We start from the raw sequence: 13402 nt of genomic DNA, 5'->3' as shown, positions 1-13402 counted from the left end.
TCAGCGGACACTGAAAATCGTTACGGAGCTTCAGCAAAGAGCACGCTGGCACCTTGATCTCAAAGGCCATTTCCATTTTTTAATTGCTGGAGTTCTCTCTACATATGTCAGAGACCACCGCCCTGGGATTTAGAGGGAACGACGATACTTTTTGTAAAGAATTGCTGTAGAGTTTGTGGAAACCCAAGGCAGTGACAGATAGTGAGTCATAGCAGGAGGCAGTCACTGCAAATATCCCAAGCATGGGCACATTAACAACCGCCCACTAATCGGAGGCAATGCCACAGGCAGCTCCCACTGGTGTCAACGACAATTTTGAATGGAGCAGGACCCCAGCCAAGAAATGAGTGTCTATTGTAACCTGCAATGTTAATATCCAGGATGGTTTGGGGGGGGGGGGGGGGGGGAAGGAAGAAATCAAGCCTCAGATTTTGGCTGCTGCTTTCCAGTGGGTGATGCAGGCATCTATTCAAAGTGGATCTGCAATCTCAAATTTCAGACAGGACGAACAGATTTCTTCCTCATTTATAACGTGGAACAAAACCAGAGTTTAACTACTCATTCTTTAGTGTCATTAAATGTTTACAATCCAAACACAGCTTCTGATGCATCAATCACACCAATTGACCATAAGATGACCCAGTCCATTGCTGGCAAACATCTGCCCAAACAGAAACAAGCTCATGTGCCCAACCGCTGTCGCTGACAAAGTCTGCCAGGGTTTCATTTTTCTGGGACGCAAAAAAGCAGCCTGGCACCTGAACTTCTGATAACCAGACACACAAACCCCCTGCCTTCCACCTGAGCCGGCCACGCAGCACAGAAGTGAGCTAGCACCGGGGCTCCCTGCCCCCCCCCGCGCCATTCGGCACTTGCTGCTAATTTTGCTTCGGTGGACTCAGCCCAAGACGTGGTCAGCTTACACGTCGCCTTTGCACTGCTCTTCTTCAGTCCCTGAAGTAAGTTGCTTTCTCATGATTCAGTGCTATGGAAATATCACTGTTGAGATCAGCTTCTTTATTTTTGTCAGCTTTTCTACAGCTCTTTCAATCATAAGCTGCATTATACTATATGCCTATAAAGTCAGGAAAAGCAGTAATAGATATCTCAAAATTTTGACTTCTATTTTTCCTGCCTGGTGCTTTCTTTAAGGGCTTTGTTTCCTGCTGCCACTAAATTAGACTACTACCTATACTTCCAAAGTCTTCACCCTTACTGTCACAATTTCAGTACGCTCTTCTCAGATTAGAGCGATCAGCTTTGAAAAAAATACTCCTCCGATTTTGCTTTCTGGAGAAGAAAATAGTGTCTGCATTTTGTCACTGCTTCCGGCTGGCGTTATCGGACTTGTGCATGAAGCGATCAAGCTTCCTCGCAGCAAGAGCAAGGGGACAGAGACAGACCTCCCGCATCCGCCACGACGAGGGATGACAACAACATATTAAACAGGTAAAAAGAAAAAACAAATACAGAAGAACCTACTCCTTGGGTTTAGTTTTGGATTCTCTCCTGTGCCACTTGACTTTCAGACAGACAGACTCGCACATTGAAATGCAGCCTACGGGAAGGGTTCAGCTGCAACACCAGCAGCAGGACCTCTGTAAGGCCTGGGTTGAAAATCCACAGATTTCAGCAGGTCTCAGGTCATTTTCCAAAGCCCTGTATTATTCCACTGCCCAACATTTCTCCTTCAACTAAAAGGTTAATGTTATTCAAACTGGATAATTGTTGATACTGCCCCAAATGGAGCAAGACTTCTCCCAGGTAAGCTATTGGGGACACCTGGATACACCATTCTCAAAGTGCAAAGTAAAAACTTCTAGAGTGAGAACTAGGCAAAGTCACCTGCTTTGCCACACATGCAGCTCTCCGCACACAAGCCACGCGGCAAGAACAAACCTAACCGCCAGCAACGAGGATTTCTCTAGGGATATTCCTTGAACGCTTAACAGCTCCTCTCCAAGGAGGTTGGTTATTGATGATCGCTGAGCTGCTGTTCCTGAGCACCTCACGCTCCTGCTAAACCCCGAGAGCAGGAAGCAGAGAGACACCGGATCCCAACCTGCACTCAAAGTCGCCAGCACGGCGAGGACGATGCTGCTCGCAGGTACGAGCCGCTCGCTCCCACAGACCACCACCGCACTGGGACAGCGGCGTGGCCAGCTGCCCCCGCGAGACAGCTCAGGGCTTCTGCGCCCCGCAGCCTCACAGGGCAAGAGGCTGCAATCATATATATATTTTCACAATTACTTCAGCATTTTGCAGAAAGCAAAAGTGCACACTCCGGCTTCATTATCTTGATTTAAAGGGTTTGTTTCAACTGGAATACTAAGTTTTTGAACATCCACAGCCAGTTTTAAAAGCAGCCAAGTTTTGAACAAAAGAGTCATCCACACGGTTTCCAGGTAGGACTTGTAAATGCGGTCAAAAAACCCTGAAGCAAGCAGTTACTTCCCCCTTTGCCGTAAGAAAAGGTACCAAGAGAAGTATTCCTCTAAAAACCGATTTTGGTACTCGTTACACCTGTGCAACTCTACTGAAGCCTGCAGGGCTTTGCAAGAGAGGATACTTTGACTGAAAATATCCATCACAAGACAATAACTACTTGCACAGGATCATGCTGCTTCTTACCAAGATCCACAGCCTTTGAGGATTCTGTACGCATCAGGCTTTTCTCCACAAACCCACCCAAAAGCCAGCTGTTTGAAGTGCCATTCAACACATTACCCAAAGGAGCTGTTTCTATTAGGACTGAATCTGGCCCTCCTGAAGTTCTGTAGAAAACACGGCAGAAAAGTCTCGTCACAAGCACGAGCCTCCAATACGTTAGGAAACGTCAGCAGTAAGGCTGATGCTACCCTTACTAAGAAAGTAGTCAACATTTATTAGGCAAATATAGTCATGGGAGAGCTTTGTTTACAGCAGGTGTTAAAATTGCACCATATCTCTTGCAGGATGTGGGGTACACAAAAATATCTCCACAACAAACTACTGGGGCATGATGCCTGATTGCATTATTCTTTCAAAGAGCAGTTAACCAAAACACACACGACTGAAGCACAGGCAGTGCCCCAGGACAGCTACAGAAGGGCGCTGAAGGTGAGAGCCTACACTTTCCAGAGAAAGCCCTGTTTCAGTACACAGAAAAAACAGTCTGTTTTCACAAGGACTTGATCCAAATTAAACATTAAAGCTGTGTTACTCACAACCAGCAAGACAAAATTCAGTTGGTTTGGGGGCGGGGGGGGGGGGAATCCATTTCAGTTCACGGCCAGACTCTAAAGGTGTATATATTTTTTATGTATGGCCTTCAACTGCTAAATACTACCTCCTTACACCCATACCTGGACCCTTTTTAAAAATACATTTCACACACCGTAACCATCACTCACTTTCCTACAGCAGTACTGAACCACCGCACACACGTACCACTGACTCCTCCTGTTATATCTAGAACGGTCTCTTTACTTTGTGATAAAAGAAAGTTTTGATACTACCTCCAAAAGATCACCACTGGCTCCCCAAGGCAGGAAACCAGCATTGGCTTTTTTTCCTCGGGTTTCACACAATATACACCTTCTGGTACATTGTCACCACAGGAATCAATGCCTTGTGTGTCTAATCATTAATGACTCATTACTAGCACATACCAATGCCTTTGCCCCAGTGTTTTGAAACACACACGTCACAAAACCTATATGCAGGTGATTCAAAACATGAAGTTAAAATGCCAGTAAGATTTGCAATCATAGCACAAAAACGGAATATGCACGTCACATTAAAAACCAGCAGAGCTCTCACTAAAGCACAGGGATGGCAAACTCTTTTTGTGTAGGATAACAGTTCTAAATCATGCAAAATAATTCCTCACAAATGCGGCAGTCTTTTGTTCTGCGTTGCTTGTTAAATAATTTAAAGAGCATTTTGGTGAATAGGCCACCGTAAAGAAAGAGTAGTTATTCAACATGAAAGAAAATAATTTAAGACAAAAATATCTATTTAGAAAGTGTAAAGTCTTGCAATGCATTTGAACAGTGGGCTTTCATGTTCGCCACAAGACAGACAAAGAAAAAATTTGATGAAGGTATTGAGTGTGAGACATATCATAGTTAGAAGTGAAAAGATAGAGTTAAAAGGCCTCCAAAAGCCAATGTTAAACTTTCAAAACCAAGAAACCAAAAAGTTAAAAAAAAGAATAAAAACCATGAATTATCAGGATTTACCCTCTCAGACTGCTAAAAACACATACCAGCAAAGTATCTGCTCTGTTTTATGGAATTAGTAAACGAGGAACAGTTTTCTCTTGCAGAGGCTGCTAAGAGCACAGCCCTGCACCTGGATATCCCAACAGTACCAACCTACCGCACAGGTGCGCATTGGAGGAGATATGCAGGATTACTTACAAATGCACAGAAAAACTACTTACTGGAAAGACACACAGCCCGCAGGCACCAGCTACTTATCCCAGTGCGCTCCTACAGCACTAAGCGCAGGTAGCGCTGCATCGCGGGAGCCGCGCAGGGGATGCACATCCCGGCGCAGAGGGGGAGCGCAGCCACCTGCACGGGCACCCCGGAGAGGGGGGCTATGTCCCCCCACGTGCACCCCATGCCCCTCCAACATGCACCCCCAGAGAGGGGTGCTAGGCCCCCCCAACATGCACCCCCCCAAGCTGAGGGGCCTTCACATGCACTCAGCGATGGGGCCCCCCCATGCACCCAAAAGACAGGCTCTGCATTCCCCCTCCGTCCAAGCGGCACCCCGAGAGGGGCTCCTGCCCCCCAGCTGGGGCCACCCCCCGCGCAGCCCCGGGGGGGGGGGGTCCGCACCCGCGGTACCCCCGCTCCCCCGCGTCTCCATGGCGATGGCCGCCCCCCGCGCCTGCCCCACCAGGGAAGGGCTGGGGTGGGGGGAATTACTTTCGGCGGTGCCGCATTGAGCTCGGTGCGGCCCCCGCCAGCCGAGCCCCGCTGGGCAGGCGGCGATTCCGCCTTGATAGCCGGGATGAGGGGGGTCCCCCGACGGTGCGCCCCCTCCCAGCCCGCGGCGCTCGGGGCACACGCGGGTCCGCCCGAGCGGCGGGGCTCGCCTTACCCTTGGAAGCATCTTTCTCCTCTTTGGGCTTGATCACCTTCCCGCTCATAGAACCCAGCTTGGGCGGAAAAATCCCCCCGGAGAGTCGCGGATTCCGGCTGGACCCAGAGAAACCTCCGGCGGGGGCGGGGGAAGGAGGGGGGAAGCGTGCGTGCGTGCGGGGGGATCCTCTACGCCGAGCAGGCAAAAATAATAATAGAATAGGAGAAGGAAAAAAAAAAAAAAAAGGGAGGTGGGGAGGGAAAAGAAAAGAAAGGCGAGCTGCGTGCTGGGGCGGTGCGGGTGCGGGCAGCCCGGCGCCGCGCTGCCTGCGCGGGGGAGCGCGGAGAGCGGGGCCGCCGGCAGCCGCAGCACCGAGCCCTGCCGCCGCCGCCCGCCGCGCCGGAGACAAAAGCGATTTCCCTGTGTCTGCCGGCTCCGGCCGCCGCCTCCTCCCCCGCCCCCGGCCCGGCCTCCCCTCCCCGCGGCCGGGGCAGCGCAGCCGGGCCTGAGAGTCCCACCGACCGGGGGGGGGGGGGAAGAGAGAAGCGCCTTCGGCTGTTTGCTTGGATTTTTTTTATTATTATTTATTTATTTCTTGCATCCTCGCCTAACAATGCCGGGATGGAGCAGCAGAGCCGCAGCCGCGCAGGGGAGGAGGACGCGCGTCCGCGGCACTGCAGGAGCGGCGGCAGGGTTACGGCTCGCCGGGCGCAGGAGCCACAGCAACCCCCGGCACCCCCCTCCCTCGGGGCCCCGCACCCCCTCCCCAGCACCCAGCCGCGCAGACACCCCCCTTGCCGCCCCCCTCCTCCCCGGCACACAGCGGGGAGGCTGCGGCCCCCCCGGGCACCGACAGCCTGTTGCTGCCGTCGCCGGAGCGCCGAGAGCCGGGGGGGGGGGGGGGGGCGGCAGGGGGGAAGCAGGTAGAGCCTACCCCCCCCCCCCCCAACGCTGCCCCATCCCCTCTCGGGAACCAGGAAGGGGCAAATTGCTCCCCTGGGACCTGGGGCTCCTCTCGTCTTTGCCCCCCGCCCCGTCCCGTCCTCACAGGCAGGGGCAAAACTCCCGGCAGGGGGCCGCCGTCGGGGGGGGGAGGGGGGGGGAAGTGCGGTCTGCACCCACCTCACAGTGGGGAGCCCGATGCAGCAGCTCCTCGGGAGCTTTGCTCAGAGGGGGCCTCCCACACTGCTCACAGGTGCTAAAAATAAAGCCCCAGGAGGGGACAGGCACCAAGTGCCCAGGGGAGCCCCCAGTGCAGGTCACCCTCCCCCAATATTTGGGGGTGCCTTCCCCATGACAGCACCCCCCCCCCCAAAGAGGCACTGTGCCCAGGGTAGGGACCATCCCCATGGCCTCTGGGCTGCTTGCCCAGCCCCAACAGAGGGAGACACCAAGCCACAACATAAGTGGGGCTCCCCACACCAGAGGGTCTCCACCTCAGGTCCAGCCCACAGCAGGAAAACAGCCAGCCACCAGGGCCTGGACAGCTACTATTTTTAGCAGACCAAATTCCTGCCCTGTCCATTTGCTCTCCACAGAGCTCCAGCCTGATGCCAGAGACAGCTGGGGCAGATCGACTTACTGCACCCGAGTGGGCTGTGGCAGGAGCTCCCACTGCTCTTCTCTGCGTCCTCACCTCTGCCTTGGGCTGTGGTGCTCCCAGCCTCACTCCTGCCTCTGCTGCTCTTGCCCTAGGGAAGGGGTATCTACCTTGCCAGCACACAAAAAAACCATCTGAGCAAACGAGGTAACTAGCCCAAGCTGGCCCACAGCTCTGATTCCCATCTCCATCAGGTGCAATATAGGGCACTGTGTGACTGGGAGCACCGGGGCTATTTAGCCTGAAAATGAAGAGTCAGGATCAAAGCTGCCCCTCAGAAAACCCTTATGTTTGCTTTTATTAAATGACTTTTCCCTACAAAATGCCCAAAGCATAATACTGAACCTCACACCCTTGAGCAGAGGCCTCTGTGCCGCGGTCACAGCTTCCACCCGTTTCCAGATCCAGGGAGTCATTCCAACTGTGCTGGCTTTTGCTTCCTGGCCACTCTGAGCCTTCTGGGGCTAGTCCGTTTAGGGCTCCCTCCATTTACGGGTGTATGACTTGAGCCTTTGCCGTGACACTTTTTTAACACTTAGGAGACTCAACAGGAGTATTAAATGTTGGGCTTTCTCTTGGCAGTTTCTCTCCGGTCAAACTTGGGCCAATAAAACTGGAGAATTGGAGGAAGGAGGGTTCAGCTGAGCCAGCATTTTCATAAGCAGCTAGTGAACTCCAGAAGGGAGATTTCAGTTTTCCAGTCCAACTTATTTCAACCCTGATTTTCAAAAGTGCTTGCAGTGACTTTGAAGGGATCTACAGACAACTCGCACTTCTCGTCTGAGATCTTTGTGGTTACATACTCGGCATCGGAGGCTAAGATAAACATTGCGGTTATTAGTACTGACAGTGAACTTGCCTTACATGAGCCATTCTCACCTGTGCCAGGAGATCTCTTAAATATTAGAGGAATAGTTATTACGTTGACCAGGTGAGGTCTATATGCTAAAATTAAACGCTGGAATGAGAGAGCGGCTCAGCATGCTCCGGAGGAGCAGTGGCCACTGCTGTGCAAAGCGAGGTTACCCTGCTGTTTTGAAACGAGTTAGTTTTTCCCCTTGCTAGCTTGCAAGGCTTAGAAGTGTCAGTTAAAACAGTAATAAAATATGGCGTTACACATGCAAAACACAAGGTGATTTGCATGAAGGCTCATTGCAGTCTGGGTATGGGTTGCACCGCTTTTACTTTTAAAGCTGCCTTGATGGCGAAAGGATTCCAGTGGAGAGAGGATGTGGGGTTAAGGTATTGACTTAAGTCTTCATATTCCCCGCATTAGTCCCACGCTTTGCTGTGAACACCTCTGGATTTGGGGTAAGTCACATAAAGTCTGGATTTGAAAGAATACCAGCTCCCAAATAGTTAAACGCTCTTGTGAATCTGGTCTCAGTATCTCTGTATGTAACTTCCCCACCGATAATAGACAGAGTTTCCTCATTCCTTTACAACTCAAATATTTGAACCAGAGAAGCACTCAGATGCTGTCATGACAGAGCTGATACTCAACACGTTACAAACTTCAGCCAGGCTGTGCAGAAACATACCTCTGTGTGGCTGTTACATGGCACTCGTGCCTCCCGCTAGCAGCATCCTCTGGCTTTCTGAATTAGAAATAATTTCTGCAGCTCCAGATAAATCAGATTTCTAGAGGAAGAGGTTTTAGCGATGGAAGAGACAAAGAGGTCTGACCTGTCCCATGCAAGTGCTGCTTAGGTCTGCGTAAGTAAAAGTCAAACAGAGTAAATTGCTCTAATTATGCACCTTTCCTGCTCCTCCAAAACTGTAATGGAGCAAACTGAGTGGAAGCAAGCCAGCAACAGAGCACATCGAAGCATCACCTCTACGCTCACGGTTCCTGAACTCCCCTGCCCAGAGAGACAGACACTGTTGTCCCTGTGCGCAGCAAGGTTTCACGAGCTCTAAGCGTGAAGAGAAGCAGGAGGCTTTTGTAGCAGCAGTGGATCATATCTGGACTTTCCGAGCACTTGCGGCTCGGGGCTGCCCTTTGGAAATAGCCCTTCACCCGACAGCCACATGAGGACCGACAGGCCACAGGGAGCCCGGGCCTCTGCCGAGGGTATTGGTCACCCCGAAACATCTCCCAGAACATTCTGCGTTAGGACAGACTGGGACAAGCAGGGTATTATTTACCATCTGAAATTGTAAACTGTAAGTGCCTTCATACAACGTAACTGTTGCTGCTTAACGTTCAGTAGCTGTATGATTTGTCCATAAAACAAGCACCCAACTCATGTGCATGTTTTCCCTACCCGAGTGAAATATCTGTAGCGACATATATCCTCTGAGCATTTCTGGACCTAAAATAGATATGGTAAGGGGTATATCTCCTCAATGTACTTTCTTCCTGCTTTTTTGGCTTATTCTCATGCCAAAATTTTCTCTTTTCTAAGTGCGCTGGTTTGTAAAAGGTCCAGATTCTGCTCCTTCAAGAAGGAATTTTACTTTATGCCTCTAAAATGGCCCAGCAAGTCTGAACTACCCTTTTCATGATGGTTCCAAGCATGTTCCCTGTTAAATCTGAAGTAAAACTCCTGCTTTATTCAGGTGGAGTGGGATTAGGCCTTAAATTTAAGATTCCAGACATGATAAAGTCTCTCTAATGCAAACATCTACTATTCATTTCAAAATATGGTTTTATATTTAGACTGGCATCTAGAGGTATCTGTTACTTTGTGATAAGGCAAGTAAGTGATAAGTGGGCACGTCTAAAGTTTTGTTTCCACTATTTTGTCATGATGCCTCTAAAACAGGAATCCAAATAAATCCAGGTCCAAATAAATCTATTACCCATCTCCTTATTGCCTGGCTTGCCACTGTTTTAATTGACATCCAAGAGAAAACTTTACTGCCAGCTGTACGTTTTAACAAAGAAAAAAAGATTTACAGGTGAGACAAAGATCAAACACAGGGCCAAAGCACAGCCTATTCTCTAACAGTCTGTGAAAGGCCCATCTTTGTTCCAATGGATATTTCTCGATCCCCATCTTATTTTTACCATTCCTGTTCCTATGCAGTCTTAAGCACTGCACAGAGGATCTTTTTTTGGCAGGCAGCTTGTTGTGCAAAATATTCCTCTTTTTGATTGCCAAAACCCAACTGCTATATGCAAATAGAGTTCCAACTAATGGATGGCATGGAGATTACAGTTTAATTTCTCTGAATAATTCAGGCTGATAAACAGAGAAACCCTAAGCAGACACTAGTGGAAAGGGATAATGATCATATTCACGTCGTGAATCTCTCGCCTATTTATCATGAATCATTTCAGTTAAAATTAACGGACATCAGGCATTCTGTGCTACCACCTCGATACTTTGGTTTGCTTCTCTCAGCTGGGGAACATGCTCAGCACCGGACAAATGGAGCATGTCCCACTGCTGCGCAGTGATCCCATGGGCTGTTCAGGCTTTGCGAATTGCAAAGGAAATTTGGATCACCGCTGCTGGATCGAGCACCACACTGATGCGAGGCCTTTAGCCCTGGAGATCAAAGTCTTCCAGACTTCTGAAAGTCTAAAATAGACTAGTTTTGAAGGTCTTTTCTCTCTGCGTTTCAGTACATTTGCTAAGCTAGATTGAGCAGTCTACAAAGATGCATTTCTGTAACAGAATGATAATAGTTTTGGTGTTTCGGTAAAAAAAAAATCAAATTCTTTTTACAATACTAGAAAAGCCTACAAGATAGTGGTTTAATGTACAAAGACCGTATCTTATATGACAACTCAGGCCTTTACTCCCAGCTAACAAATCTTTGAAGGTCTCGCAATAGACCTTGGTTTTAAATCCTGGATTTAGCAGAAGCGAAAAAATCCTGAAATATACTGTGAAGTTCTGAAACAAGAGAAATTTTGGCAAAACGTGTTTGGGGGGATGTTAGTGGTTACAAAAATACCACTTGGCAAATGCAGTGTATTCATGGAAATCGTTAACAGACCGTCTTTAACACCATCCATGAGTTATCCCTTGAAGTCTTCATTTAGCAGAAGTGTTTACACAGATTTTTACTAGGCCTGGAAAGCCTGAGTAGATCTACCAAAGACATTTTCCTGCTCAGAATCCGAACCAAAAACCTCTAGCAGATGATTCTTTGGCAGCTTCTCGCCTTTGAGCATGCATCTCTCCTGCTGCAGTATGCAGAACTGCAACTGTCAACTCTGCCTTAGGAAATCCCGACTCCCCGTGCACCGGCAGCATCACTCCAACGCCAGAATTCCTGTACATCCCATCGCTGTCGTTCTCAGCACACTAAAACTGTATAACAACATGGGAATGTGGAAGACGCAGGCTTGCAGATGTATGAGGTGGTATGTGCTGCCATGGGAGAACTCAACAAAGGGCCCCAGAGCGTTTTCTAGCGCTTTTAAGAAAAGCCGGCATGTGCAGCAGAGGCTAAAGTGCAGTGATGCCTAAAGCATAGTGCAGACCTAATACCTGCATGCTAGCTTTGAGAAACAAACAAACAAACAAAATTTCATGACCCTTAACTGATTCCTCATTATTAAACTGTGCTTTCATAGATAACTTTAAAAAATGCAAGATTTTGTATGAAGTCTCTTCGTATTACTGCTGTAAGACAGAAACCAGTGGAATCATACCTAATCCACAGAAGATGCCAGCCTAGCAGTCAGAGATATGGCTGCACTCTTTACATTCGCCTCATACAGCCCTTTTTAAGTTTGCACAAATGCGTGCAATGCACAGAGCAGGCAAAGTTAGGACCTTGCAAAAATGACAAGCAGTTCAATTAATCTCCAGGAGAGGCAGCGGGGCACATATTACATTTAAAGAAAATTGTTGCTTTGCTGCTGTTGTTACAAACCTGCAAACTGAACTTATGCAGGTGGCGTGGGAAAAAAAAAAGAAAAGAGGGGGAAGCATTCAGTGTCTTTACTGAAACAAAGTTCCCTGCGGTCGAAACAGATTTTTGCGTGAGGCCTCTTCTCCAAGCCTCAGAAAAGGTTCATTCAAGAAATGGGTGAAGACATAGAGGTAGTTCTGCTCCTCTTCATAGCGTAGGTCAGAGGGTGATGGTGGTCCCACCACCCTTATGAACATAATAAGCACAATCCAAACTATGGCTATCACTCACTACTTTTTACTGTGTAAAGTTAAGAGGAAAATGCACTTCTGCACAGAGCCAGTCGCCTTGTGTCTAACGGCTCCCCCAGCACTCTTTCTGCTACTTGGTCAAGTCCTAAAACTTGAAAGGGTTTTGAAGTGGTTCTGCAGCAGCAGCTTTGATGTTCAACTCTGCCAAGCTGTAGCCAGGCAGCGGCAGGTGATTGGCACTCACGCCTTTGTGGAGCTGAAAGAAAACAGTGTTTGAAGAAGAGGTGGGGGAGGCAAAATGTACATGATACCAAATTTGGACCTGAAATCCAGAGGTAGCCTAACCGGCCCACAGGTCAGACAGCCCTGAAGTCCCACTGGGATGGGAGACCAGACCTAAGAAACCTCAGAGGAGCTAGATGATATGCAGGCAAGTACCATAACTAGCATTACATGATCTGAGCCTTCCCTGGAGTTACCCTGCAGTTTCAGGCTCGGAAAGCTAATAGAGCAACAGCAGGAAAAAGAACATACAGCAATATTGGAAAGGAAACTTGCCAAGTAGAGCTGTAACATTATTGCAGGCTTGCAAATGCAATGATATCATAGGATAACATTTTTTTCATGCCTGTTTTTTTCTTTCAACTTGGCCAAAGTTAATCTGTATTTGATGTCTACAAGCTTGAGAGACACAAAGAGGAATGTAAAGATAAGTTTTTCAGACCCTTTTTGGCCTCAAATAAATCTTAGCACCAACTTAGGCTCGAAGTTCAGAGTGGATCCTCAAATGAAAATGCAACGACATTAAATGAATTGAGGAAACTCAGCTCAAAACAGCATTGCAAGAAGACAACAGTGCATAAAGCAAGACATTTTCTGTTAATTTGAGCATGCTCTTGTGCAACAAACACAAGAATGGCATAGCCATAAACTAAGTTGCTTTCTCCATCATGAACCTATAACTCCTCCATTACTTTCTACTCCTTTCCTGCACGACGCTGTCTTCCCCATTAGAGCTCCTTGCCGCTCCTCCCAGATGCCTCCATTCTCTCACTTGCAGTAATTTGAAGCTGAGGCAATTCCATTGCGGCTGAGGGAGTCTTCCTGGTATTTACTTGACTAAGAGACAAACTAAGCTCAGCACTTGCCCAGGATCAGAAGATGAGGCTCATGTACATTTGCGCTGAGCCTAGGCTATGCTTTTTGCACAGTTTCTTCTGTTTCGCCTGTCAGCTCCCTCTGGTTAGGGCAATGCGGACATGCCACGCAGCTCCCAGGCTTGCTGCTTGTTCCCACGTGAGCTGAACTTGCAGCTGCCTCATAAACCTCTCCTATGGCTTTGTCAGATGGCATCTGACATTTCTGGTGCGTGAAGCTGGTCTCGAGCTGCATGGCCTGCACAGTGCCATGGGTGAGCACAAGCAAGGGAGGGGAGAACGACCTTTCCCATTTGTTTTGTAGATTTACTTTCAGAGCCTCTCAAATTCACATACCCATGATTAATGTTACTCTTACTCCGAATATAAGTCTTGGTGACCCATTAAATTCACATAGCACAAGGTGGCTGGCTGCGACAGGGCTCTAGTAGCTAGTTTGATCTTCCAGGAGAAGCAAAGCTTTAGCTCTGGAACTCAAGAGTTCCATGACTTTTTTTTTTTGT

General features: G+C 48.6%; 1 protein-coding gene across 3 annotated transcripts in view; it reads right to left on the bottom strand.

The window, feature by feature from the left end:
* FGF13 (fibroblast growth factor 13) overlaps positions 1 to 13402 on the bottom strand; it is a 286202-nt gene that overhangs the window by 256943 nt on the left and 15857 nt on the right. The window contains exon 1 of one of the 3 annotated variants that reach the window (XM_068956968.1): positions 5095 to 5483. The exons of 1 other annotated variant lie outside the window; for it this stretch is intronic. In XM_068956968.1, coding sequence (XP_068813069.1) covers positions 5095 to 5143 — 49 coding nt within the window. In that variant the 5' untranslated portion in view covers positions 5144 to 5483. Of the gene's footprint in view, positions 1 to 5094; positions 5484 to 13402 lie in introns of those variants that run through there. One more of the 3 variants, XM_068956971.1, reaches the window with a different exon arrangement.

The sequence above is a fragment of the Struthio camelus genome, chromosome 11 (assembly GCF_040807025.1).
Source record: "Struthio camelus isolate bStrCam1 chromosome 11, bStrCam1.hap1, whole genome shotgun sequence".
Lineage (NCBI taxonomy): Eukaryota > Metazoa > Chordata > Aves > Struthioniformes > Struthionidae > Struthio > Struthio camelus.
The sequence above is the reverse complement of the archived record's forward strand: the minus strand, read 5'-3'. Positions and strand labels throughout refer to the sequence as shown.